This window comes from Nesoenas mayeri (genome assembly GCF_963082525.1).
Source record: "Nesoenas mayeri genome assembly, chromosome: 4".
Classification (NCBI taxonomy): domain Eukaryota; kingdom Metazoa; phylum Chordata; class Aves; order Columbiformes; family Columbidae; genus Nesoenas; species Nesoenas mayeri.
The window spans coordinates 50,781,578-50,808,595 of NC_137540.1; the positions used below are offsets into that span (position 1 = coordinate 50,781,578).

Below are 27,018 nucleotides of genomic sequence, written 5' to 3' on the forward strand. Positions count from 1 at the left end.
TTTTTAGAAAAGTTTTTGTGTTTTTCTTCCAAAAATACAAGTGTTGTAACTGTGTATGTCCATTCGGTGTTCCTTGCAAGGTATAAGCGGCCAGAAATGTATTAAAAATCTAGTATTTCAGGGAAAAGGCAAGTAATACAAAGTTATGCAAACTTAAGAACTAACTCCTAGAGTGTAAAGGTGAAACGTGTGCTACCACAGGCGTATGTATGCAACTGGCCACACTGATACAGTAGGAGTTACACAGCTCACATGTGAAAAGCTTGTGGGGTTTTTCTTTCTGGTGGTTTGCTTATAAGATAGCTGTGTGCCTAATATGTTATCAGGTACAAGCTTTTATGGTTGGTGAGAGGAGAAATCTGATGTGGTAAATATTCAACAGCTCCCTTCTCATTTGATACCTACTCTCTAAAAGAAAGTAAAGAAATAACTACTTGTAAATTACCTATGCTATTGTTGGATGAAGGATATTTAAATTTATTTGAATTTTTTCTTGGTCAAAGGTACTTCATTATTAATATCTGCCTTTAAATTTATTTTTACTTGATTTCTGTCTCAATGTGTTTGTGGGAACTATAAATAATAACATTACTTATATACAACAGAGATGAGCTTTAGTGTGAAGGGAGTTCTTTTAAAAATAAATAAAATAGTAAAAAAGAGACTGTATACAGAAATGCAGATTGGGTTGACAGTGGCAGAGTAATTCCAAAACACTGAAAGACGTTTACACTCCTGATATGTGAGAAAGGGAGGACTTGCTCAGATTTAGTAGACAAAACATAGTCTGTAAAACAGAGGATAAGAAAATAATCCAAAATCTATTTATACCAACACAGCAAGAAATTATGTGCTCTGTAGAAAATATGCAATATGTGCTTTGCAGTGTCTTTTGGCTTTAAAATTAAACATTTGTTAAATGCTGTCTAGGTTTTTATTATTATTATTATTGTTGTTTGGATAGTGTTAATGTGGTCAGATAGTATAAACAATGTTAATATATTTTAATAGACAGCAAATAATTTCAATAATCTGATTTTGATCTAGAATCTGCTTGAATTAAGTGGTCTTTGACTCTACAAAATGCTTATAATTCAGTTCTTCAAAGTGCTATATTTGATAGTGCTATATTTGATAGTGCTATTGATTACAGCATCCAAAGCTTGTGTTTAAATTCAAGCCCATGAAGTCAGTTGTTGTGACTCCAGTAGACTGCTTATGGGTACAAAATACTTGTGGAAAAAGCTGGTTCTAATAACCCCAGGTAGTTTAATTGCACAGTGCTCTGAACAGCTGTACTTAGTGGAATGGGAGGAGATAGAGACTGTAGTATAGGTTGAAATATTTCATATATGTTTTGCCAGGAAAGAAAATACTGATGGATTTGTGAGTTCAGAGCAATCGTTGTAACTTGTACTTAACTTGAAATTTGTTGCTTCTGTTTGACCTAAAAGAGAGGCCCATGTGCCTGAAAAGTTGTCTATTTCTTTGCAGTTCGGATGGTACAATAAAAGTATCACCCTTCCATAAAAGACAAAGGTGAATTCTTAACTACTGATTACAAGAGCCACTGCTCACATATTTAATGCTGAGTCCATCTTAAGGATTTGTGGGTGTATGGTGTTTATGTTTTCGGTTGTTTGTTTGTTTTGGTGGGTTCTTTTGTTTTGTTGTTTTTATACATACTCTCTATAGGAGTCATTCAACCTGAAGTGTTTTCCCACCTTCCCCAGGTTATTTTCACATTTAAAAAATGCTACGTGAAAATGGAATAAAAATTAAGTGGGCTGAAACTGGAGGAAAAATTCCCCAATCCAATGCAGGCAATTATTGGACAGTTCAGCAGGAGTTTACAGATAGTTGCTCCCCACAGAGCTGCATGTTTTTTGGGGTAAGAGAAGGCTGAGCTCTGCCCTGCATGCTGCTGGCGGGGCTCTGGTTTGCTCTCGGTGGTGAGGATTTTTGCTCTTGGTGAGACCAGCAGCTTTCCCCTGGCTGTCTGTGGGGCCATTCGTGCCAAAGTCCTGGTCACACCTGGGACTTCTCACCCTGCCCAGGACAACAGCTTTCTCCCCTTTATTTATTTATTATTTTTTGCACTGTTTATTAACTAATAATTTACCACTTAATTTTATCAAGCCTGCAGGCTCCATTTTGTGCTTCACACTGAATAAAACCAGTGTTTCAGAAGCAGTATTTTTGGTTTGCACACAGAAGCCCATAAGGAGTTACAGGTTTTCTGGTTTACCTGCAGTAGTAAAGGTTTACCTAAGTCACACCCTGTAAGTTTTAAGGGCTGTACTCACTTTTGTCTTAAGTTTCCTCAGTTTTGGCTGTGTGATTTCCGTTATAACTTATTACAATGATCTTGGTGTCAGGTATTCTTCACCAAAAGTTGTTAAAAAATGATAAAACCCTGTTTTGATATGTTCCATTACATATAACAAACGTGTGAGTAAAGTAGTAGTGAGGTCGCATTTCACTGTATTATAAAGCACTACATTGCCACAGCATTAAGGTTATAAATCCAACTACTCCAGCGTGAGGAGGTGCCTGAACTGAGGTTGTCTCTTGGATTCCCAGCCATAGTGTTAAGCAGTGAGGTACCCAGCAGCCTCCAGGGATGGATATACAGCAATGTGTGGCGTAGATTTTTTCTTTTTCCCCCTCCAGTGTCCAGCTAAATACTGGAGAAGTAAAACAATGATGAATCGAGCTTCATGCAGCGAAGAGACTAAATGTGCTGGTCCCCCACTGATTTATCATCTTTATCATCCCTGTCGCACTCTGTCCTTTCCAATTTTTTTACATTAAGTAAGGGAATAAGAAACCACAGGCTGGGCATGAAGAGCACTGGGAGCAGCTGGAGGAGGCAGGTTTGGGGAGAAGTGCTCATGCCTGGAGAGGAGAATGCAGCTAAGCTGGCAGGGAGTTTAAATGCAGGTTTCAACATTGAAGCTGGAGAAAAGTTTGGCTGGATCTGAAAAAAATCTTTCTGAAATTCAATAAGCCCAGTGGGGAAGTAAAGCTTTGTGCTGCTACTGCTGTGTTGTCTGTTGCTAGTGACTTAGACGGCTGCAGGGGACACCCAGCCTGGGGAGGAGACAACCATTAAAAAAAATAAGTCAAAAAGTACTTTTTATTTGAACTAGAGTAATGCAGTGGTTGTTTGTCATGAGTTTGGGGGTGTCTGGATTACAATTCCTTTATTCTTGTTCTTTTTTGTTTGGTGCCTGAATATAATTACATCTCTTTTAGCATCTGAAAAACAGAGTGAGCAAATACAACTTCTGCAGGATTCTCTTATTCTGTACCACATTTTTTTTCATCAACTAGAGCATATAACTGTTCTTCAGTTACATTTGCTCTCTCATTCACTACAAATGAGTGATGCTGATACTGTCTCATTCCCTGGTGCTCCTTCACCATCCTTGCATAGAGCTATGAGACAGAATACACCTGCACTGCCTCTTTCCAGCAATATTTAAACAAGCATGTCCCTCACCTCTTGGCCTCCATGTAAAAAAAATAAGCTATATCTTGCTATGTCAATGCCTGCCTGAGTGCTACTGCGCTTCATGTGGTAAATTGCAGACTGTAGCTGTGTTGAGATGGTAAAATATATATATATATATTTTTTTTTCTCAGAACATATTATACAAACTAGTTCGCAATCTCTATCAAATAAACTGCAGTGTGTGGGAAGTCACCTGGGACAGACTGTGTCAAATTAACCAGTTTTGTATGTGTTAAAAACAACCCTGAAAATGCATTTTAGCTTATGGCAATGTCACATACGAATGGTGCTGTGGCTCCCAGGCAAATACAAATATTCCCTGTTACGACTTTATAAATATACAGGCTAGAGAAGTCCTTGCCCAAGCATGAGAAAGCATAAGTGAACTTTGGCACCTTTTCCCCACTGGTAACCACCAAGGATGAGGAGTAGCTCTTTCTCCTACAGCTAAGGAAGCCTGGTTAATAAATGCAGCTGTATTTTCAGGCATGCATGCTGCCTTCTGTGCACAGACTGGTGCTGACTGCTTTCTCCCCATGGGCTCAGGTACTGGTCACTGTTTGCTCATCTCCTTGAACTAGCCACAGCTTGAGCTGCCTCAGAGACAAGCCTCACAGTGCTGCACGTTTGCACATTGACTCAAAGGGATTTTTTTCTTTCTTAAGAAGCAGGTGGCTACACCACAGAAAATAATAATAGCTGCTGGTGGGAGTACTTGATAGGAACTGAAGAATCACGCTCTTCAGGTACATAATACTTAACAGTGACACTCAACTTCCCTGGCATATATGAAATGGAATGCAGTGGAAAAATTAATGTGGAGTTAAATATGTTTATGTGTGTTGAATTGCTTGGGCAATAGGTTGAAAGTGTTACTTGGTTAGTAGTGTTACACGTTATTCACTACTGTGAATAATTAATACAAGCAGCATTTGAAATAACAGATGCAACAGCAATGCACAGTGTTAGAGGGCAGAAGGTTTATGTGCATTCTGTGTCTGTACAAGTTTATGTGCACACATCTTTCTTTCAAGTATGAGAATACAGCAGCTGAAAGTTACTGGAAAAAATAGCTAAAGGGACTGCTAGTTTCTTCATAGCAATAATACTATAATGGAGACATACTGGGGTGATAATCCTTTGATATATGATCTAAAACCAGTCCAGTGCATTCAGTGCATATCTCCCTTGTTTATTCATCTATAAAGACAGAATATTAACCTTATTTTATTTGTCCTCAACTCTATTGAGACTGAACATTGCATAAACGCCAAACTGCCAAGTACATGAATGCAAGCAAAGCAGGTTATTTAGAGCTCTTGTGACAGTTCCAATTCCCATTTAAAGAAGCCAGTAAAATTTCATATCTGAGCCTGCAAAGAAACATTTAACTCTGGACTGAGAATAAGAAATTTGTATGGGGAATAAGAGACACGGAAGCAAGTAAGCATTTAAATCATCACCGAGAGAAGGATTAAGGCCCTACCTAATTTGCTGGGAACTCAGACCCTGGCCTACAGCGTAATTAGTGTTGTCTGTCTTGTTCAAGTCATGCCAGGCCAATTCTCCATCTTTGGTAATGAAAGTGAAACTCACAGGTCACAGCTCCTCTCTGAGAGTTTTAGTGATATTGTCGTCTTGAACTCTATTGCATAGAAGCTAAATGCAAGCTAATATTTTGCAAAGTTTCTTCTCTACCTCTGAGGCTAAGATTGGAGCTGAGCTCAGTTTTCTAACAGGCCTTCTGGATTTTGCCTAAGAACACTTTCTGCAGTGTTTTCTCCTGTTTTATTTCTTACAAGGTATATGTGTCATCTGGTATATGAAGAAATTGCTTTTTATATGATCTAAATATAATATAGGCTGTAATATATAGGCTGACAGAAGCATATTTATTACCGCGAGAAAACCGAATGCTAATAGATGCAAACAGTGCAGTATTTGCCATCTGTTGTATGAAACCTATTTCAGTGTCCCTTAAATTCATTCTTCTATTCATTTGTTATCTTTGCTCTGGATCAGATGTTTGTTGTGGAATAGGTACATTACATGTGTTTTCACTGGCAGCTGTCAGACCAAAGTCTGCTCACCACATATGTCTAAACAGCTGCCTTGTCCTTGGAGAAAACATGGCACAGCAGCTTGAGCTGTGAAAAAGACCTTCTTCTTCTGTATATGTTTGGTGATGACAGCACTGTTGGTGGATACGGGCACATCTGGCAACACTTGGCCCTGCAGCAGCCTGAGCCCCTGCTGCCTTCTCTGGGGCAAGAAGGTGGGGAAGCCCAGGAACCAGGGAGAGCCCCAGGCTGCCCCTGTGTCAGTGTCCATTAATGGCGTGAGACAGGGGTGAGGGAGAAGGCAGCGCTCACCCAGTACTAGACTGCAAGTGTGTAGAATATAGGTTGCCCTTTATATCAGTGTGGGGTTTTTTCTGTTTATTTGGGGTTTTGTTACGTTTGCTTTTCCTACTATGAGCAGTGAGGCATTGGATGGGGTATTAAGCTGGAGAGCTGCTGCTTAACTATACCAATGTGAAAGGTTATCTCATCACATGAACTAGCAACCTCGTTATGTGAAGGTGACCAACTTTGCTGTTGCACTGGAGGCTTGCCTGAGTACCCCTGAGAGGGCATGGTCACAGCTTCTTGGGCAGGCTGGTGCTTTGTGGATGGAGTATGTGACAGGACTTGCAGCAGGTTCACCAAATGTGCCACAGGTTCTTTTGCTACCTCTGCAGAAGATAGTTATTGATATCAGATGTATGGCATGTGAATGGAAGTGTGTGCATGTCATGCATGTCTAGGTATAGCTTATATGGTACACAACTGCTTGTGAGAGACTACTTGGCTCTAATGTGTGTTCTTGCTACTGTGCAAATCCTGGAATGTAAATAAATTTTGTTAGAATCACAGAATGGTTTGGGTTGGAAGGGACCTTCAAGGTCATCTAGTTCCAAGTGCCCTGCCATGGGGGTCAGCTTGGAAAGTTTTGAAAAAAGTTTTGAAAAGATTTTAGGCCAAAGAGTCCTCTAATGATAACTGCCTTGCTAAGCTGAGTCAGTTTGATCGAAAGGAACTGTAGGAAGTCTGAAGGCAACGGGAAAAGATGTATTTTTCAAATACTTTGTTCAGCAGATGATAATTGCAACCTGGAGTCTACCAGCTATTTCCCCAGGGGTTCCTTGTTTTGTTTTTCACAAGTGAAGTAGTAGTATTTCTGTAGTAGAAGAGATGTGGCTGTAGCAAAGTTCCTCTGCAGTCCTCAGTGGCAACTGATGCACTGCCTGTGAATCTGACAAGTTCAAAAGAAAACTTAAGATGAACCACTATAATAATATTTAGAGGATTTTTTTGGTTTCTTACGAAGCTTGAATTGATGGGTTGGAAGGCTTTTTCTGAGTGCATGGGTAGTGTAGTAGTTTAAAAGGCTATGTTTTTGTAGGCTAAGAGGTCATTTCAAACTTATTTTCAGTAAGCTCTAAGTCATCTTTCCCCAAATATTACTTCAATTTCTAATTGCTGAAGCAGTTTGGGCTTTTTTTTTTTGGTCCTATCTTGGATATCATTTTGATGTATTTTAGCTAGGTTTTATGCTTTTTGTGTTTTTGGTTTTGTTCATTTTTCGTGGTTTTTGTTTGTTTATTTGTTTTCTGATTAACTGAAGTATGTTTTCAGGTTTGCATTATCCAGGCTTTATTTTCACTGTTGAATGATAAGGGCAAACAAAGGTTGTTTCAAGCAGGCAATTTGGTCATGGTTCCCCCTCCCCGCCCTGAGCAAAGCTACCTTAACTTTAAAAATAATCCAAAGCCTACTCAGGCTCTGCACTAAACTCAACATTACAAGTAATGTGGTTTAGTTTTATTTTTTCATTTGTGTAACTTAACATTAGAATGTGCCTGTTCAGATTTTAGAATAAATTTTTATCTACAGGGTGAACACAGGTTGCACTGTATGAAGGAGGAGTTGTGGTGTAAATAGGCAGTGATAAATTGAAGCAGATTAAAGAAAACCTGTACTTGGATGTATAGATAACCCTTAATTCATGTAAATTTTCAAATGTCCCTTTTTTATTCCCTACCTAATGCAGATCACATTTCCTCAGATGACTCCCAATTTTATATTCAACATTGTTCTAAAAAACTGCTGGAGAGATTTCAGAAGGAAAGAAGTGTTTGTCTAAGCTATGATTACCAGGTGAGAACCATAATAAAGAACTCATTAGTAGTGTTAATATGCACAGAAGAGACAAAAGAAACAGGAGCACATCAGGCTTTGCTAGTTATCGCTATAGCTATTGAAGGAAGTTTTGATGCCCTGAGGAAAACTCTGGGATGTATTGTGGTGGTCTCGATATAGGGTATTTGCTGACTCATAAAGCTACATTGCGAAACCAGGAAAAAGCAGAGGAGAGCAGCATTAGTACAACCTGCACTTGCCAATCACAACTTACATTCTGTCTGAACAGCCACATATCCAATTAAAAAATCCAACATACCGTAGGCCATAAAGGACTGTCCCATCTGGATGGAGTCGAATCATTCGATTTTTCACTGTCACTCCATGGACAAAAGACTTCTTGTCATTTTGGAAATATGTGTCCGGCACCCAGAGCTGGTCAGCCACTCTGTTGTCCAGAGTTAGGTTCAAAGGTATTCCAGCATAAGAGAGCCTTTTATCCCTCCAGGACTGCTGGAAGTACATGGTCAGGGTGTAGTCCTAGAGAAGAAACAAGAAGGGTTTTTTGTGTTTTCCATGCTAATTAACTTAGCAATAGGAAGTTTAAAGATTGTTAAGATGTTGCTGCTATTAACTGCAATTATGAGTCTTGGCCTATTCGTCTTAATGTTGAACTCGCCAATGGCAGTGACCATCCCTGGCCACAGGCTTTCAAAACCTCTCGAATCAAAGAAAATACATGGTACATTTGGGTCTCCAGCCCATGGACCACACTTGCATATTTTTTTTGATAGGTTTTTTTAATACAAAAAGAGCAGAGTTTAGCTGACCACAGCCAAATAGCATTGCATACCATCAAGGACCCTCTTCTGATATTCCCTGTCTTTGCCCTAAAAGATTCTCCCCACAGTCCAGAAAGGGCAGCAGTCCCTACACCTCCTGAGAAAGCATAAATACGACCTTTGAACATATAATGAACAACTTCCCATTCTGCATCTGCAGAAGCTGCCAGATGTAATGGCCTTAGATAGCTGGGAACATCTTGCCTCAGCCTGGGGAATGCAGTGATTTCTGTCCTTAGCAATCAAATATTACCACACGGAAAATGAACATCATCTCTTGACAATCATGCTGTGGCTTAGATGAAATACCATTTATGCAGTCCTTCAGCTTACACTTAATCTGAAAAGAAATTTTTCTAAAAGGCTTCTCGACCGATATACTCACTCATGTCCATCTTTCTGGGAATCTGGTGATTTTTAAAGGTAGTCAGTTTTTTAAAGCAGAAAAGCCCCTGTACTTTGTATAATAGCTGATGGAGTTCTTAAAAGATGACTGGAAGAGCAGTATGTGGACTATTAGTTTTCTCTTTCTCACCTCCTTTTCACCCCCCTTTCCACGTAGCAGGTCACTTTGTCACATATCCTAGTGGTAGAAGTGGCATCAAAATAATAGAAGTTGTTGAAAAAATGGTTAGGGTAAGAGTTTCTTTTATGTGACGGAAAACCTTACCTCTGTCATCCTCACAAATCTTAGCCAGGACTGTAATTTTTTAAGAAATAGAAAATAAAAGCTGTTTGATGTGACTTGCTCTCTTCATCTTCAGAGGCTTCTTAAGACTCTACTGTTGCCATTAAATCAAAGTAGACTTGTTACCTTTCAAAAGGACTTTCTGCCTGAAATGTTGCATCTAGCAGAGTTGTAAACTATAGATTTATCAGTAAAATTAGTTAATGAAAATAGTGTTTTTGCTTGTCCTGGGTCTGCAGTACTTGTTTTGTATGAAGAAAATGCCATGACTTGGTGATCAGTGGTCATAATACAATAGGGCAATTACCTCCATTCTGAGCACTGATTTGCAAGGATTTCATAGATATACCCTTTTCCAGACCTGCAAGACGACATTGCCCACAACAGGGCCAAGAGGTGATATGCCAAAGGTGTAAGTTGCTTTTTAATTTTGTTTGTTTGTTTTTCCTGGCCCAGGTAACTAGGAGGAGGTCAGGACAGATTCTTTTGCTTTTCAGACCACGCTGGTCAAGACTGGAGCTACAGTAATGCAGTGAGGTGTATGCTGTGCTCTGCTAAATAGGTGACTTACAATTTAAATAGCAGTATGGAGAAGCATGAACCCCAAGGAGGCAAGTTTTTGAATGCACAGTTTGGAGTTGGCTTAGAAGCAGACACTTAGAAAGAAGTTAAATCTCTGCCCTTTCTTCCTCTGATGCATATACAGACCCACAGACCAGATAGGAACTGGATGAGAAAAAGTAAAAACAAAAAAACCCAATCACTATTCTGGTGCAGTTTTCATATGATCTATCTGTTTTCTAGCCTGTCCTATTTCAAGCAACTTCAGGTAGAAAAGCTTTCATAACTGGCTGACAGAAATGAAATCTTCAGTGTTTCACTTGGTATCCTCTACAACTTCTGCCTGATTCAGCAAAGCCTATGCAGTCTGCAGCACAGATGGAAGAGAAATTCCAATTACACATAATTATCTTTCATCCTTCCTGCTTTCCTTTATATTTTCACTAGGTCTTAAAGGTGCTTTTGTAGAACTGACATTGCTGCACTGGAAAAAAGATAACAATTGAGAGTTGTGCCAATGTGATGGTTCTCAAAGCTCAAGCATGAGAGAAAAATAGCCAAGATAAGCTACAAGAGATCTTAAAGGATGTGACCAGGTGGAAAAGAAAAAAAAAAATCTGTCTCTTGGCTATGGGTACTAGAAGAAAATAAGTTGCTAATTTTAGCACCATAGTCCGCTTTAGAAATTTTGTTTCATCCAGCTGTACTATATACAGAATACTGCTGTTGGTAACACTAGAGTAGAGAAAGCAATCTTGCAATTGTGCTATACTCTGTAGAAGTACATGGTAAGGCAACGAGTGTTAATGCGGAGAAAAAAATCTGAGCTCCATCATAAAGGAATCTTGGTGTTTCTTAACTCAGAAAGAATTATCTCTGTGTGTGTGGTCGTTGTGTGTGTGTTTTTTTCTGTTTATTTGTTTTTTTTGGTTTTCATAGAATCGCAGAATGTTAGGGATTGGAAGGGACCTCAAAATATCATCTAGTCCAATCCTCCTGCTAGAGCAGGAACACCTAGGTGAGGCTACACAGGAAGGCATCCAGGCAGGTTTTGAATGTCTCCAGAGTAGGAGACTCCACAACCTCCCTGGGCAGCCTGTTCCAGTGCTCTGTCACCCCCACAGAGAAGAAGTTTCTTCTCAAATTTAAGTGGAACCTTTTGTGTTCGAGTTTGTACCCATTACCCCTTGTCTTACCATTGGTTGTCACCGAGAAGAGCCTGGCTCCATCCTCCCGACACTCACCCTTTATATATCTGTAAACATTAATGAGGTCACCCCTCAGTCTCCTCCTCCCCAAGCTAAAGAGACCCAGCTCCCTCAGCCTTTCCTCATAAGGGAGATGCTCCACTGCCTTAATCATCTTTGTTGCCCTGTGCTGGACTCTCTCCAGCAGTTCCCTGTCCTTCTTGAAATGAGGGGCCCAGAACTGGACACAATATTCCAGATGTGGTCTCACCAGGGCAGAGTAGAGGGGAAGGAGAACCTCTCTCGACCTACTAACCACCCCCCTTCTAATACACTCCAGAATGCCAATGGCCTTCCTGGCCACAAGGGCACAGTGCTGGCTCATGGTCATCCTGTTGTCCACCAGGACCCCCAGGTCCCTTTCCCCTACACTGCTCTCTAATAGGTCATTCCCCAACTTATACTGGAACCTGGGGTTGTTCCTGCCCAGATGCAGGACTCTACACTTTCCCTTGTTATATTTCATTAAATTTTTCCCTGCCCAACTCTCCAGCCTGTCCAAGTCTCGCTGGATGGCAGCACAGCCTTGTGGCATGTCAGCCACTCCTCCCAGCTTGGTGTCATCAGCAAACTTGCTGATAGTACACTCTATTCCCTCATCCAAATCATTGATGAATATATTGAATAATATAGGCCCCAGTACTGACCCTTGAGGCACTCCACTAGATACAGGCCTCCAACTGGACTCCACCCCATTGACCACAACTCTCTGGCCTCTTTCCTTCAGCCAGTTTGCAGTCCACCTCACTGCCTGATCGTCCAGACCGCACTCCCTCAATTTAGCTGTGAGGATGCTGTGGGAGACTGTGTCAAATGTCTTACTCAAGTCAAGGTACACCACGCCCACCGCTCTGCCATCATCCATCCATCTTATGTCCTCATAAAAGTCAATGAGGTTGGTCAAGCACGACTTCCCTTTGGTGAAGCCATGCTGACTGCCCCTAATGACCCTCTTATCCCTGATATGCCTTGAGATGGCACCAAGGATAAGTCCTTCCATCAGTTTCCCAGGAATGGAGGTGAGGCTGACCAGTCTATAGTTACCCAGGTCCTCCTTCTTGCCCTTTTTGAAGACTGGAGTAACATTTGCTTTACTCCAGTCCTCAGGCACCTCTCCCATTTCCCAAGACTTGGCAAAGATGATGGAGAGAAGTCCAGCAATGACCTCAGCCAGCTCCCTCAGCACCTGCAGGTGCATCCCATCCAGACCCATGGATTTATGGATGTCCAGATTGCATAACTGCTCCCTAACCCAGTCCTCATCAACTGAGGCAAACTCCTTCATTGTCCTGCCTTCCTCTGGGGTCTCAGGGGTACGGGGCTCCCCAGGACAGCCTCCGGTAGAGTAGACAGAGACAAAGAAGGCGTTCAGTAACTCTGCCTTCTCTGTGTCTTCTGTTACCAGGCCACCCACTTCGTTCATCAGTGGGCCTACATTGCCTCTCGTGTTAGTTTTATCTGCCATGTATCTGAAAAAGCTCTTTCTGTTGTACTTGACCCCTCTTGCCAGGTTTAATTCTAAGGAGGCCTTAGCTTTCCTAGTTGCCTTCCTACACCCTCTGACAACAGCCTTAGATTCTTCTCAAGTGGCCAACCCCTCCTTCCATGATCTATAAACTCTCCTCTTCCACTTGAGCTTACCCAGCAGTTCCCTGTTTAACTGTGCAGGTCTCCTGGCTCCCTTCCTTGACTTCCTACATGTCGGGATGCTCTGATCTTGAGCCTGGTAGAAGCAGTCCTTGAACACTAACCAACTGTCTTGGGCCCCTTTACCTTTGTGTGTGTGTTTTTGTTTGTTTATTTTTGTTTTTTGTTTTGTTTTGTTCTGTTTTGTTTTGGTTTTTTATACCCCAGAAAGTGGGGGTGCTATTCATTCAATATTTTAATGAGAAAAATGAAGAGTTGTATCTTGTGTTTTGAAAGTCCATATTGCTCTAAGTTCTTATTTTAAAAAGCATAGTTAAAAGTTATTTTAATGAAAAGCAAATAATATCTGAGTCATAATAACCCAAATTACATAGTTATGTATTTTCCGTTTTTTTTAATGGAATACATCCTTACCTTTCTCATATTTCATCAGTGAAGAATGAAATGCTGGCAAACCATGTAGCTAGCCACATCTCAGAGGGTTTTGGTTTTGTTTTTTTAATATTTTACAGTGGTGTGAGTGAAGTGAGAATTTAATGAATACTGGCCTTCTACCCTGTAGTATTTGCTGGGGATTTTGTGGTTTCAAGCTCTAGAGTGTAAGAATAATTTCTGAATCTTTCATATCTACAATGGTAATTGGCTGCAGATTATTTTAAACTTTTTATAAGAGCTTCCCAAGATCTCAAGCATCAGTCTAGATATGAAAATAAATCAGTCTGTGTTTAACTTTTGCATTTAAGAATTTCTGAGTTAAAAAAGCAAGGCCCAATGTAAAATTTAAAAAAGATAATCTGTTTCTGCAGATAACTGTTCTTTCAAATTATTTGTTTCAAGAAATATTTCACTTTTTTTAGAAGCACACAATGTTTTGCCTACCTGTTCTTTCTATAATAAAAGAAAAAGCTGTAATACTGTTGAAAAATCATTGTATTTCAGTAGATTTAATTGAGCTCTCTATGCTTTCTGTAAGTGTCTCCCTGCTTTTCCAGGGCATAGTCAACCTTGCTAATGGTAAATGTCTGAGCTTTGATGATAAAATTGTTTTGATGTGTACTGATTATTTTTTTGTGATGAATTCTGAGTTGTCAGAAGGAGATTTTTTTTCAATTTCTTAGTAATTATGCAAATTTCTTATTTCTTTGCATCAAACTCGAAATGTGTACTTAAGCGTTTTTAGATATATACTATAACATATAAGCTGATTGTGTATCAAATAATATTTTAATAAGGTGCCTTAGGTTGCGAAGACAAGTACTTAGATGCTAGTCTTAGGTAAGAGAGATTCTGTGAAAATGTAAGAGAAACTAGCCTATTTTACTCAAAATGACAAATTATTTCTTAATCTGAGTTTAAGCAGTGTCATAAATAAATATTGGTACCAAGCTTCACAGTTCATTTAGGTAATATAAATTTCTTATAGTAAAGAAAATTAATAGACCTCTGATGCATATTGTAGTTGAAGCTGGGAGAATAGTTTATAGTACCAATAAGTAACGGACTGGTGAGTTCCCACCACAATACTAACCCTATGTTTTATTTCAACTTCTTTTGTTCCTTAATTTTTTTTTTTTTGGTGCAATATATATAGATGATGTAAGGGTAATAATGGAATTTTTCTTTCCTGATAAACCTCTGTAGATCTCTGAAACCAGTAGAGATGCATTAAAATAACTAAATACTTTAGATTTGCTGGTAATTTCCACTGTATGGTTTGCCACTTCAGCACAGCAGAATATAACGTGGAACACATTGTTATTATATCACAATCTAACTTTCTGGGAGAGACAGAACTGGTACTTCACCACGGGTATCAGTTGAATTATGGACTCTGGGGAAAAAAAGATAAGTTTATATGTCTGCTGTTGTACAGGCGGTTGCATTGTCTTTTACAAATTCCAGACGTGCATGTTTCAAGGGAAATCTCTTGCACTGTTCAGCTTTGATCTAAAAGACCTTTTACATCTTCCCTCTTTCCACGGTGGCGTCAATCTAAGTTCTGTTATTGTTTCATGTATTGAAAAAAAGCTTAGCACATTGTGATACATTCAAGTAATAACTGAATATCGAAACACACTCCAAAAGTCTTACCAGATAGAATTAACAGTACGGATGCATTTCTTAGCAAGTTAGTAAATGTAAGAATATTTTTTTAACAATTAGCTGTTCTAGGTTAATTCACTACCAAATGTTAGATCTCTACATGAGTTTGTATGTGAAGGCACTGCGCAGCAAAAGAATATATGAAACATATCAATGCCATACTTTTAACAGATAATGGTGTATACTGATAGTTGTGGGATGCATACTGTACACCCAAACAGTCTTAAATTTAAATGATAACCACAGGAACCATGCTACAATTAAATATCTGGCAGCATCACAGAAAATGAGATGCAATACAATTCAAATATAGTACAACTTAATCAAGACAAACATAACTGAAATTGCAATTTAAAATTAAATATGGAATGATGATCAGAATACTAATATTGACTGCAATGATGCCATAAATGTAGAACAGCAATATATGTAAATCCTGTTGTGACTGCAAGCTTGTATTAATTGGGATAAATTATTTTTCCATGTTTATCTGCTATTAACAAGAATGGGAAGGGCAGAATTTTGAGACAATTATAAGTGCTGAATTTGCCAATTGGGAAAAAAGCATACTCATTCATATATGTAAGCATGCTAATGCATCAGAGGAAGCCATGAACATTTGTTTAGCAACAGTTAGCTGCCCTATCTTAGAATTCCTGGGGAATATTTGTACACACACCTGCAAAAGAGCTATTTTAAGGGAATGCAAATGGTGATGTAGTTTTTTGGCTGTGGGGTTGGTTTTCTGGGAGTGTTTTTTGAGGGGTTTTTGTTTAGTGGGTTGTTGTTGTCATTTTTTTGGTGGGTTTTTTTTTCCTTTTTTTTTTTCCTGTTTTGTGTTTTTTTTTTTTTTTTTTTTTTAAATAGTGTACAATTTCCCATAAATACTTGGTGTTCAATTCCAGATGCTGCTCAGTAATGGGGGAAAACATTTAAACTGAAACTATGGAGGAAGAAAATACTGGTTCTACTCATGCTCTTCTCTAAAAATGTCAAGGCAGCTACATCTCTTTAAGTCTACAGTCATCCTGCCAGGCAAAGAAGCCGGAGTGTTAAGGATGTGCACGATAGTCCATCGATTGTATTTGCCTTCTTTTCTAAGGACATAGTTTAGTGTTCCTTTTGGTTCTGCTTTCAGTGAAGGCTGATGCAGTATATGTTATCCAGTTTCCTTCTCTTCTGTCCCAAGCAGTGGAAGGAGTATGTACTCAAATTATTCAGTGTACTAGCCTAGTTCACAGGAAGCTGTGGTTCTTGTGAACTACACTTCTGTGAGGGGAAACAAGATAAGAAGCTCCATTGACTCCAGGATAATGAAATAAAAGCCTTCTATTTTTTTGGAGAGAAGTGGGTGGTTTTTTTGGTGTGTGTTTTGGTTGTGGTGGTTTTTTGTTTGTTTGTGGGTGGTTTGTTTTGTTTGTGTGCGTGGTTTTTTCCGTTTGTTTTGGTTTTTGTTTATGGGATAGGACTTTTCCCACAGCAAGCTTCAGTTGTGCTGAAATCACATTTTATGTCAGAAAATTGCAAGTCATTTGTAGATGTGAGATTTCTGCAGGAGAAAAAGTTGTCCAATGTATTGTTATTTTCTTTGATCCAGTTGGTAGCTCTAGTTGCTAGTGAAGTGCCTTGTTTTTCAAATGTGCTGACAGTTCTCTAGAGAAATGTTTCATAAAGCTTGCTGGCATTTATACCTTCACAATTAAATTAAGTATGTGGCATCACAGTTGTGTCTCACAGAAAGAAGCAGAGATCTGGCAAGAGTCCGCATAGCTGTAATGATGATGCTCTTTATTGCTCAAAGCACAGCCAGGAACAAGATCTAACTCATTATAAGAGTAGCATGTTGGAAATGAAGGCACTCATCATTACTGTATTGGGATCCAATATTACTCTTTACAGTCCAGGCAGAAGTCCCCTTAACTGTAATGGGATTAGGATTATATCCAATGTCTTCAATCATTACCAAAAAAGCAAACGAAAAGGCAAAACCTTTCTCAGTTACAATAGCAGGCTATGTCCTTTGTTGCATTTTGTGCAATGTTTTAGTAATAATAATAAGCTAATACTAATACTATTACTGCTTTTGGGATTTAAAAGGCTTGTGCTGATAGTTGTGTTTGGTTGTCTTAGCATTATTTAACATAGAGAAAAGTAAAATCTCAATCTGTTTTTGTGTGTTCTACTTTGCCTCTTGGGGAGAAGAGTAAGGACTTCTGTACTTTGGACTGTTACCTTGTGTTGCCCTCTGCTTTTTTTCTCTTATTTGAGCTTTGCTAATCTGGGAGTCCTGAACATGCCACTTGTTCTCTATATAGGAAGAAAAGAGATGTTACTAAATATTTATATAGATTGCTTTGTTTAGGAGGAGACTTGGCTAAACTTAGCAGGAGAGTAAGGTAGCAGGTAAGGCAGGCTTGCTGATATGCTGCTGTTGTCCTCATTGCATGCTGGAAGTTCTAAGAAAGCTTTAAAACCATCATAGCATTCCTAGCTGTACTTCAAACTTCTAGCCATGTAACCCACCATCTGGGATAGCAATGAGATACACCCGTGTAAAGTTCCTCACAACACAAATTAATACTACATCTGTCTTAAGTGGATATGCCAATTGTCAACATAAGAATCGTAACACGTCCATGATGTGATTCATATTCCCTGAAAGAGCAATGAACTGCATTTTGTACCTGAAGGAAACAAGTAGTGATAGCTATTACCATGCTATTCTATTTTGCTTTTGAAGCTGGTAATCTTTTCTTTATAGAGAGTAATATTTGCCATAAAGATGCTTGAGGGGAGGAGAACAGGAAAAATATGTGCTTAAGTAAGATGGCATTGTAATGAATGCTGGAGTAAATAAATACAAGTTTATTGGCATATATAGTAACTCTCTTCAACATGTGCATATACTTTACAGGCAGCAAATAAGTGATCTTTATATTTTGGCTCTGGTGGGAGCACCTGTGGTTGAATAAAGAACAGTTGAAGGGAAAACAAAAGAACAGAAAAGCTTCTTACTGGCAAGTAACCCACAGACCAACATATGTTAATCCATGTCCAGATAAATCTTCTAAGAGCACATGTAGACAGCAATAAGAGACAAACATGTTTTCTGTTAGCTGTCTCACAGAGAGAAATGCCTGAAATGAAGGTTTTGCCAAAAAAGCCAACCAAACCAAACTTGTTCAGATGGTCTATACCTGTCTGTACCTGAGCACTCCATTTAGTGTTCAGGTTCAAGTACTGCCAACTACTGTGCAAAGGTGTTCTAGGTATTACATGCTGCTTTGTGCTGAAGTCGAAGATGTTCTAGTATTCTCCTGTGAGTTATGTACAGACAAGGTTTTGCACATGCAAGTATGAAAGCGAACGGTGGGATGGCATTTGAGGACTGTGACATTGTTCCGAAGTAGTGCTGTCTTCATCCCCTTCACAAAGTGGGTGCAGCAAGCACTCCAAGGGAAGGATCTTTCAAGCTTTAACTTATGTTCCAAAATGTTTCAGCTAGCTTAGACTGAAAGCACTAATACACAAGAGTGGGACTGGGCATTTGAGAGGAACCTGTACTTCCCAGGCTCTTGTGTGGACCATGTGAAGATGGTTCCTTACTGACTGGAGGACTGAATCCTAATGAGGTGGGCATAGGTCAGCTCTGAGGGTCTACAACATGAAACCTGATGTGAAGAGTAATGCAAATCAAGAAAAAGATATGATGGAAGGGTATAGCACTTTGAAGTTCCTGTAAAGGCGAAACCTTGTGGAAAAGTGGTGAATTAATTAAACTGCACTTCCCTTGCTACCTATAAGCAAGGTAATTGGAAAGCAGCCTTTTTTTCTAACAGTTGTTTCTGAAGCACTTTTATCTTTGTAATTTCCTGCTAGCTCAGCAGGGATGAACTACGAGACCATTATGAAGTGCACCAAATGTCTAAGGAGGATGGCACAGTGCTAAGAGCTCAGAATAATTCCTCATGGTGCCAGTGCACAGTGTTGCAGGTGAAGCTGAACTGACAGCTAGCTTAGGAGCAGATGGAAGAGGTGTGCTGAATTTTGTCTTGAACAATATTGTGTAACCAATAACAACACCAGAAATTTTATAAGGACTGGATAGAAAGTTGAAAAGAACACAAGCACAATCACGTCACCAATGTAAAAAACGAACTGGAGTCATAGGACAAGCTAGATGAGCACATACAATAAAAGGAAAACCCCCACAATCCTTAATTCTGTGTTGTGAGGCCTTATGTTAAGCAAAGCTTGTGAGTTAGAAATCAGTAGTGAAGACAGCAAACTATGGCCAGACTCCTTGGATCCAGAAGATGCGTAACAATGTAGGAGAGAAGTTAAATGTATCTTAATACAAGGTTGGGCTATCTTTGTAACACCAGCTACTGTTGTTTGTTTTTGTGTGTTTGTTGTTTTTTTTTTTTTTTAACATATATATAAAAATATTTTTTTACCAATTTACTTCTATGCAGATTAGTTAGGAGTTATTCCTATTTCTGTGGGCCTGGTGATTGAAATTGATTTGATTCTTCCTGCCTGATTCTCAGTTGTCATTCTACTGTATCAATTTTATTTAGTTTCAGGAGAAGCAAATGGAGGTCAAAGTAATGTGTAGTGAGTCAGTGGCTCTACCTGGAAAAGAAACAGTAATTGTTTAGCTGCTAGATCTTTAGACTTGTATATACCTTAATGTTGTGGTTGGTAGTGTTTTTGTGTGTGTGTGTTTTTTTTTTAAAAATTATTTTTAAATTTATGTTCTGGTTTGTCTTTTGGCTTGTGTGGGGTTTTTTTGGTGGCAGTTGTTTTATGCAGTGTGTTTTGTCATTGCTGTTGTTTTCATTTATCAAATCCAGTGTTTTAGTTCAACAAGAAAATCCTGTCTTAGCCTCCAGATCCTGATCTCTGTCATCCCCTGGTCACTGCAAACCAAGTGTGCTGCAAATACTTGCTTTACATCTGGGACGTTTCTACAAAAGGCAGCTTGAGGACATGCTTCCCATGTGATTTCTCATGAGCTGCATAATTTAAATATTAAGCTGCTAACACTACCATCTAACATCATCATTGATGAGTTTACAACACTGATGTAGATTTTTTGTGGAAAACTTGCATTTGGATTTTGCGGAGAATCAGTTTACCTTTAGATGTGTGTATTGACACTAAATCCTCAGAATCCAGGGTATTTTTAGAGCGTTGATAATAAAGGACCTTGTTTTATTTTTATCTTACTAATAGCACAACCAATTGGATAACCGGGTTGGCCAATTTAATATGATTAATCTGATTAAAACCCTACAAATCCAGTGCCATTGCCAGTTTCATGGGAATCCACATTTCAAAACATTTTATATTATGCGTAGGCGTTACAGGAGGGAGAAAAACAAGCAGGAGCAAATAATAACTCATCAGTCAGCTTGAAGGCATGTGGATAATACTCCTGAGCACTGAATGGGATATTGAAGTGCAGTCTCTCTTTCCTGCAAAATAAGTAACAAGGGAGAACACAGGAATAGTAATTATTTGGAGAACTGAGTAGATTAGTGCAGAATGCTGGGATTAGAGCCAATATACTAAAATTTTAGGAAAGTGTGTTCTTGTAAATTACATTATAAATAAAGCAAAACCAATAATCAGTTTTCTTTAATGCTCACAGCAATAAAACCTGTCAAAGTTTCAGAAGGGTTTCACCTCACTGAAGCCCAAGAAAACTGCTATTCCCATCTGTTCTTGTGGGTCAGCACACATTTGAATAGCTGGTTAGGGAGCACAAGGAATCAATCCAGTTTAGAAACGAACTTTGTCGTTACTATTCTGGTGTGGTGTTTTTTTACGTAGATAAATTCTCTGATCCTGTCCCCATCATGACCACCTAAGCACTAGTGCTGGGGGAGGAGCTGAGGGGGAAGGCAGAGCATCAGCTCCTTTTCGGGGCAGGTCAGAGCAGCTGTGAAACTACAGTTCTGGGGTGGGATTATACCACCTCAAAAATGAGGCAAGAAAAAACTCAGGCACTTGTGAAAGATCATAGAGCACACCTACCACTGCTCTCAAGTGAAGGCAATGCCTTTGCATTTTTCACATTTGCTAGGCAGAGGAGGCCAGGAAGAACCAGGATGAGTTAGCATTGTGGTGCCATGCATGGAGCTCCAGCAGAGGCTGGGTTTATCAGATGTGTAAAGCTGTTGACAGCTTCAGGTCAGAGTGACAGAAGAAGCTCAGATCTGTTGCTGGGGCTGCACTGACACTAGTCGAATGACTGTGGCACCCAAGGTCTGTGGGTTGGCACCTGGTGGCCCACCTGCTGTCTTACATTGGCTATATAAGTTTTGCAGTGCTTCCACAGCATTAAAATAACATAGGAGCTCAGAAGCCAGTCAGCTATTTCAGTATTATCTTGCCTTTGTTTGCTGTTCTTTATTAGCAGGGGAAAGAAAAACAACAACAATGACAAACAATTTTGGCATCCAAACCACTTGCCAAGTAAGGAAAACTAGGCTGACAGTTCATCTTTTCCTTTCATGCTGGAGCCTATTACTGAATGTTGAGGCACTGCTGCAAAGCTTGTCCTGCATGGTGGGTGTTCTTAGTGATTTTTAGGGACAGCTGTGTCACAGTATGAAGAGGGAAGTTAAAACATCTCATAGGGACCTGTATGTAATGATCACTGACACAGAAAGTATAGATTTGATGTGTCCTTAATTTATTGTGCTAGACGTGATATAGGTCAGAGGAGCTATTGAGGGCTGAGGGATCCTAAATCCACAGGTTGTTGGCCAGGCAATGTTTATGCTTCTGGGGCTTTAATTTCTGGAGTCATTGCAGTGCCTTAACTATGTCAACTATAAGTCCTCATGTTTTTTTTTTTTTTCATTTAAAAACAAGCAAATAGCTGCTTGTTACTGGTAGGTTTTCACTGCTTTGCAAATTTAGACAATTTCCATCCCATAGAGGAATGGAAATTCAGTGTGTTTGCAGGAATGAAATAAGCATTTCAAATTGTGCTTATGCATATATTCCTTTTTCTACAAAAAGTCTGCTTTTTTGTTTCTTTTCCTTAATGCTTCTACTAAGTAGAAAGACTAATTTTCCACTAAAATCCACTTGTATTCAGCCAGAAAATTTCTACACGCAGCTGGGCAAACTATGTGAATCCTAGGTCTGTGCCACCACTGTTTAAAGTTAAATGTGATATTTTCCCAACTACAGCTTTTTGCAGGATTGGCTTAACTTATTATAGAGCAAGTCAAAGGCACTGGTGTCAAAGGCATATGAAGTGTAGCAGTCCAGAAGGCTTGGCTTTTCTGAAGATAACGTCAATAAATGAGGTTTTTGTGGACATGAATGGAAATGAATAACAGTGGAGCAAGGACAGATGCAGCTCCTCTCCTGCTATCTACAAAGATGGTCATGGCAAGGAGGGGGGTGAGAGGAAGAAACTCAACTGGGACAGGAGACCAACTATTTGGCAGTTTTGGTGTATGGCAGAAGTGACTTAAGTCCTGCCATTGTTCATAAAATGAGCAACAACAGACATGACGAGGAGGTATTTCTTCCTTGTGGTAATGGTGGTGAGTCTCACTATTCTTTGGTATGACAAAATGGCTCTGCCTTGTGACTTCTAATCAGAGATAAGGCCCTTACAAGTGATCAGGTAAGTGATCCTCCTACACAAAGTAGGATGTGGCACTATGCCACACAACAACAAAACTTTTGAAGCAATATGACAAATGGCTTCAGTTAATGTTTCTGATTATATGAGGTAAATGTAGTCAAGTATGGAATTAGTGGAATAAACCTTTTCCTTGTATCTCCTGTTATTTGCCTTACCCAATTGCATAAAGCTTGATGAAACAGTTAGAGAACTAGTGGGTTTGCCTCAGTAGGCACTGAATGCTTAGACATAAACATCCTGACTCGTCACAGCACTTTCCAGAAGGGTCTGTTGTATCTGAGTGGATGTTCAGTTTTTCATTAATTTATAGCAGAAATGGCTTTTGTATTAGACCATAGTGCTAAATTAACCAAACTACCGAATAATTTATCATCCTGCTTGCTTTCAGCTGGTTACAACATCTCTAGGTATCTCAGGATAATATGAACATCTGTTCCCTGGAGATTGATTCTTCACAAACAATAATCATAAAGCTAATGAATGGAGTGGAGATTGGTGTTTAGGAAACAACTAGGGATATCTCTGCCTCTCTTTGCTAACTCTCACCCTTGTGTTTCATTTTTTTTTCACGAGATTGGCTTTTGACACACCCTACAGCAAACTTGCCAAGTGCAGTAGTCTGTATTCTTCAGAGCAGGATAGAAAATTCAATAGTGACTCTGGGACTTGAACAGCTTGCTTGAACAATTTGTGTTAGCAGATCATCAGAAATGGACAGTTCCGCCTCCTTTCCCACCCACTCTGTACCCCAGAGCACAAGACCAGAAGTGGATCTGACTCCAGCACTCACCAGTTTTATTAAGGAGAGATCTTCTCTGCAATTTCCCATAATTTGAGTGAAATTGATTACTTTCCTGGTATGCTTTTCAATTTGTTGTTTTTAATGACAGAAGTGAATCTGACACCTGATTTGCACTCGTTAAAACAGGCTCAGGAAAATGTATTGTAAATACATCTTGGGAGAAATATAAATAAGCGCGATTCAGGGTAAAATGATTTCTCTGTTGCGGGTCAGAATGAAAATAATGCTGTGGGGAGATTATTCCACTTCTGTGTGCTGGAGGATTCTTGTATCTTTTAATGTATAATTATATTTGATGTTGGCCATCACTGGAGACAGGACTCTAAATGTACCTCAAGTCCTAGGCAGTATGACAGTCCTGTTGTTCTAAGGCAGCCAGATGAGTGTCAGCTCTTGGGTCTCTCTGGTTTACAGACATGATAAAACAGGCAAAAAAATGTCTGTGCATCAAGCAATGAAATAGCTGTAGGTGAGAGAGGGCTCTGTAGCTTCTGCAAGAAAAGTGAATATAGTTAATTCAGCAAATGTAATCTTACTGAGAATGCATAGGGGGCAGGATGGGAGAATAGCTTAGTTTTGGCTGTAGCAAAATGAAATTCAGTAGGCTTAGTGAAGTATTGTACATCGCCTGCTGCAGCAGTACATGCCAAGTTTTGTGACATGGATAATACTTTTTTGACTTATGTCTCATCTCAGGGGGCAGCTAAGAAAGCTTAGTCCCTGCACCCCCCAAATGTGATATGTTTTTATCATATACCCTCTCCTATATCTGGATGTTTGGGAAAAGCTTTTCTGTGACAGGGTATCCGTTGGGTGGAAGATAAGTGTTCTGTGGGAATAGTGCTTTTATTTCTCCCCCTTTTTTTTTTTTGCATTTACAGAAACAATTCCAGTTCTTTAATCCTCTTTTTAGTCAGTTTTTAACTGTATTACATCTTCAAATTCTGTATGCAAATTTTGCTTGTCATAAATGTATTTATTTTCTGCAGCATCAACATAGGTTCTGCAGTAGGTGTCAGTTCAATATAGGATGAACTGTTTGAACTCTCCCCAAACCTTTTTGTTCTCCATTTCATGCCAAGTCAAAGTCTAGCAACTGAATGGAAATCACTATGGTTACAGCACTCAGTTCTTGCAATGAGTCCAAACTTGAAGTCTTACTGCTTGTAGCAAAATATATGTATGTATTTGAGACACCCCCAGACGTTTGGGATCATGTTTGCAAGTGTTAAAATGGACTGACAGTTTCAGATAATTCCATTGCAATGCTTTGCTTGCAAGACAGTGGTCTGCTATTGTAAGTGGATTGCTTACATAAGAAGTGAAAGAATACACAGTAGTTTAAAACACAGCTTGAAGCAGTGTTGGGTTTTTCAAGCCAGAAATCTTAAGATTTAATCACCACCTATTTAGCAGTCTGTGTCAACACTGTCAGCCAAAAAAATTATTGAAACTTGATTCCTTCCCAGCTGCAAATATTACCAAGACAACACTGTGGGCCATTTTTAGGCATCATGAGGTCTATGAACATTATGAAGCACCAGAGTTTCTGAAACTACAGCAGATGACTTTATGGCCCAGCTGGTTGTTATTTTCTTTGTTGAGGTCTCTCACCCCAATTAGTAACTAATTTCAGTCAAATTGCTTACAGATGGCAGAAAAATCATTGACCTACCACAGTTCTCTACAGTGGACAGGTATCCACCCATAAGACAAATTAGTGACTCAAGACCAGAATCACATGGATTTGCTGAGATGCTCAACCATTGCATAACATCAAGTGTGCAAATTGACTTCAACAGGGTGGCTTGTGCGTGCAAAGTGACACGTGGGCTTAAGTTTCTTATGGAACTGAAATCGGCACACAGATTTGTGCTTGATCTTCAATTGTTTATTTCTGCCAAACCCCTGTAGGGCTGGAAACGACGTTTTTATACTGGTGCTGCCATGACTGGTAATTCATGTAAACTTGTACTTGATTTCAAGCGCCCAGCGTTCTCGCTGAAAATGAAGCTGCTCAGAGGAAGGGGGGTGCCTGAGCGCTGTCAGAGCAGTACTGGGGACTCTGCTCAGGGCCAAGCCTCATGGTATCATCTAAACAAATAATGCTTTTACACTGTCAAGTATCTCATGGCAAGGTGTAGCCATGGCAGTGAATCTGGATGGGGAGTGTCTAGTCTGGACTATTCTGTTCTTCAAGTCAATAAACAATTGTACAGGGTTGTCTTCAAGCTTAGTGGACAGGAAAAGAAGGCTCAGAGCTCCTAAATAACTGGATTTTAAAGATGAGGACAGTAATGAGTGCAGATCAAGTGACTCTATGTAATAAAATGTGATAATGTGAGGTTTTTATTTTGCTCTTAGAATGGCACTACTTGCTAATGTTGAAGTGTTCATTATCCTGTAATATCTGTTCTCTAGATACCTTTTCTTAATGAAGTGTTGAACTAATTACAATCTTTAAGCATATGTTATGAGATTTGCTTAAACATTTTTCTACAGTAGTTGTCAATGGCACAGCACACTTTTCCTTTTCTTTTTTTTTTTTCTTTTTACTATTATTGTTTCGAGTCTTTCAGGCAATCGAAAAATATATAATGTTTTAATATAAGTAATCTTTTTCCATTTAGTGACTCATCATAATTGGTGGCAGATTTTTTGTCATGAATCTATTAAATAAATGTAATATCAGTTGTAGAATTTTCTCCAGACAGCAAGGCTTTATAACTAAGTAAACTGTATCTCAGGCAGTTAGGATATATTTACCATGGGATTTTCTTTTTTATGTGTATGAGTTAGTAGGCAGCTGCTGCTGCTGTCACTTGACTTTCAGATTGAGGATGTTTTGAAAGATGGATTGTTCCAAATTAAGCTTCATTTGTATCTGAGGCATAAGATGGGTAATTTCTAACTCTTTTGCCTGGAGTTTTTTTGTTTTGTTTTGCTCAGAGAAACTTTGAGAATTATGTTAATTGCTTGGTGTTTGTGGGGGGGTTTTTTGGTGTGGTTTTTTTGTTTGTTTGTGGTTTTTTGTTATTTTTTTGTTTGTTTTTTATGCCACAAGGGATGAAAGTAGAGACAGCTGGTGATGGGATGGAATAAAATGAAATGTGCTCAGCAAATGTAGATAATGTAATTAAGTGTGTGTGTGTTTTATTTTTTCCCCTCTGATAACTGGTTTCCTAGATAACTGTGGTGAATCTCCACTATCTGATGTTCAGTAAAGCATCTTCATGCAACTTAAGTTGGAAAATATGGCAATTAGTGAAAGAACAGTAGAATGGTTAAGATACTGGGCAAAAGATGATGTGCCAGTAGAGTGTGCTGAACATAAAAAAAACATGCCAGGGGAGATTACAAGTAGAAATGCTCAAAAATCAAATTTGGGACTAATTCTTATTTCTTATGTTCTGTCTCTGGCACAAAAGAAATCAAAGTATGTCAATGAAATTTGCAGCTGATATTATAATAAGGAGCCAGTCAATATCATCGAGTATCAGAACAGCACAGTGAGCATCCTGCATTCTGGGGTAGTACAAGTGGGATTATGTTCAAAACTGAGAAGTCATAGACTAGGAGACTGACAAGGATTTATCTTGTGAGACCTTGTTGGGGAATGAGATGAAGAAAAAAAAAATCTGAATATTTAACAATGTGATGTGCCACCCTTATGCAGAAGTGATAGAAGAAATAGGAACCTACTGCATACTAAGTAAGGTATGCCAGGTGAGTCAAGGACAAACTGATCTTGCTGT

The 27,018-nt window shown here is 39.2% G+C and overlaps 1 protein-coding gene across 1 annotated transcript in view; it reads right to left on the reverse strand.

The window, feature by feature from the left end:
• GABRB1 (gamma-aminobutyric acid type A receptor subunit beta1) overlaps positions 1-27,018 on the reverse strand; it is a gene marked incomplete at both ends in the record, with an annotated part of 119,094 nt that overhangs the window by 44,394 nt on the left and 47,682 nt on the right. Inside the window, one exon of the mRNA XM_080344127.1 lies at positions 8,018-8,238. Within this exon, the coding sequence (XP_080200253.1) occupies positions 8,018-8,238 (221 nt within the window). The remainder of the gene's footprint in view (positions 1-8,017; positions 8,239-27,018) is intronic.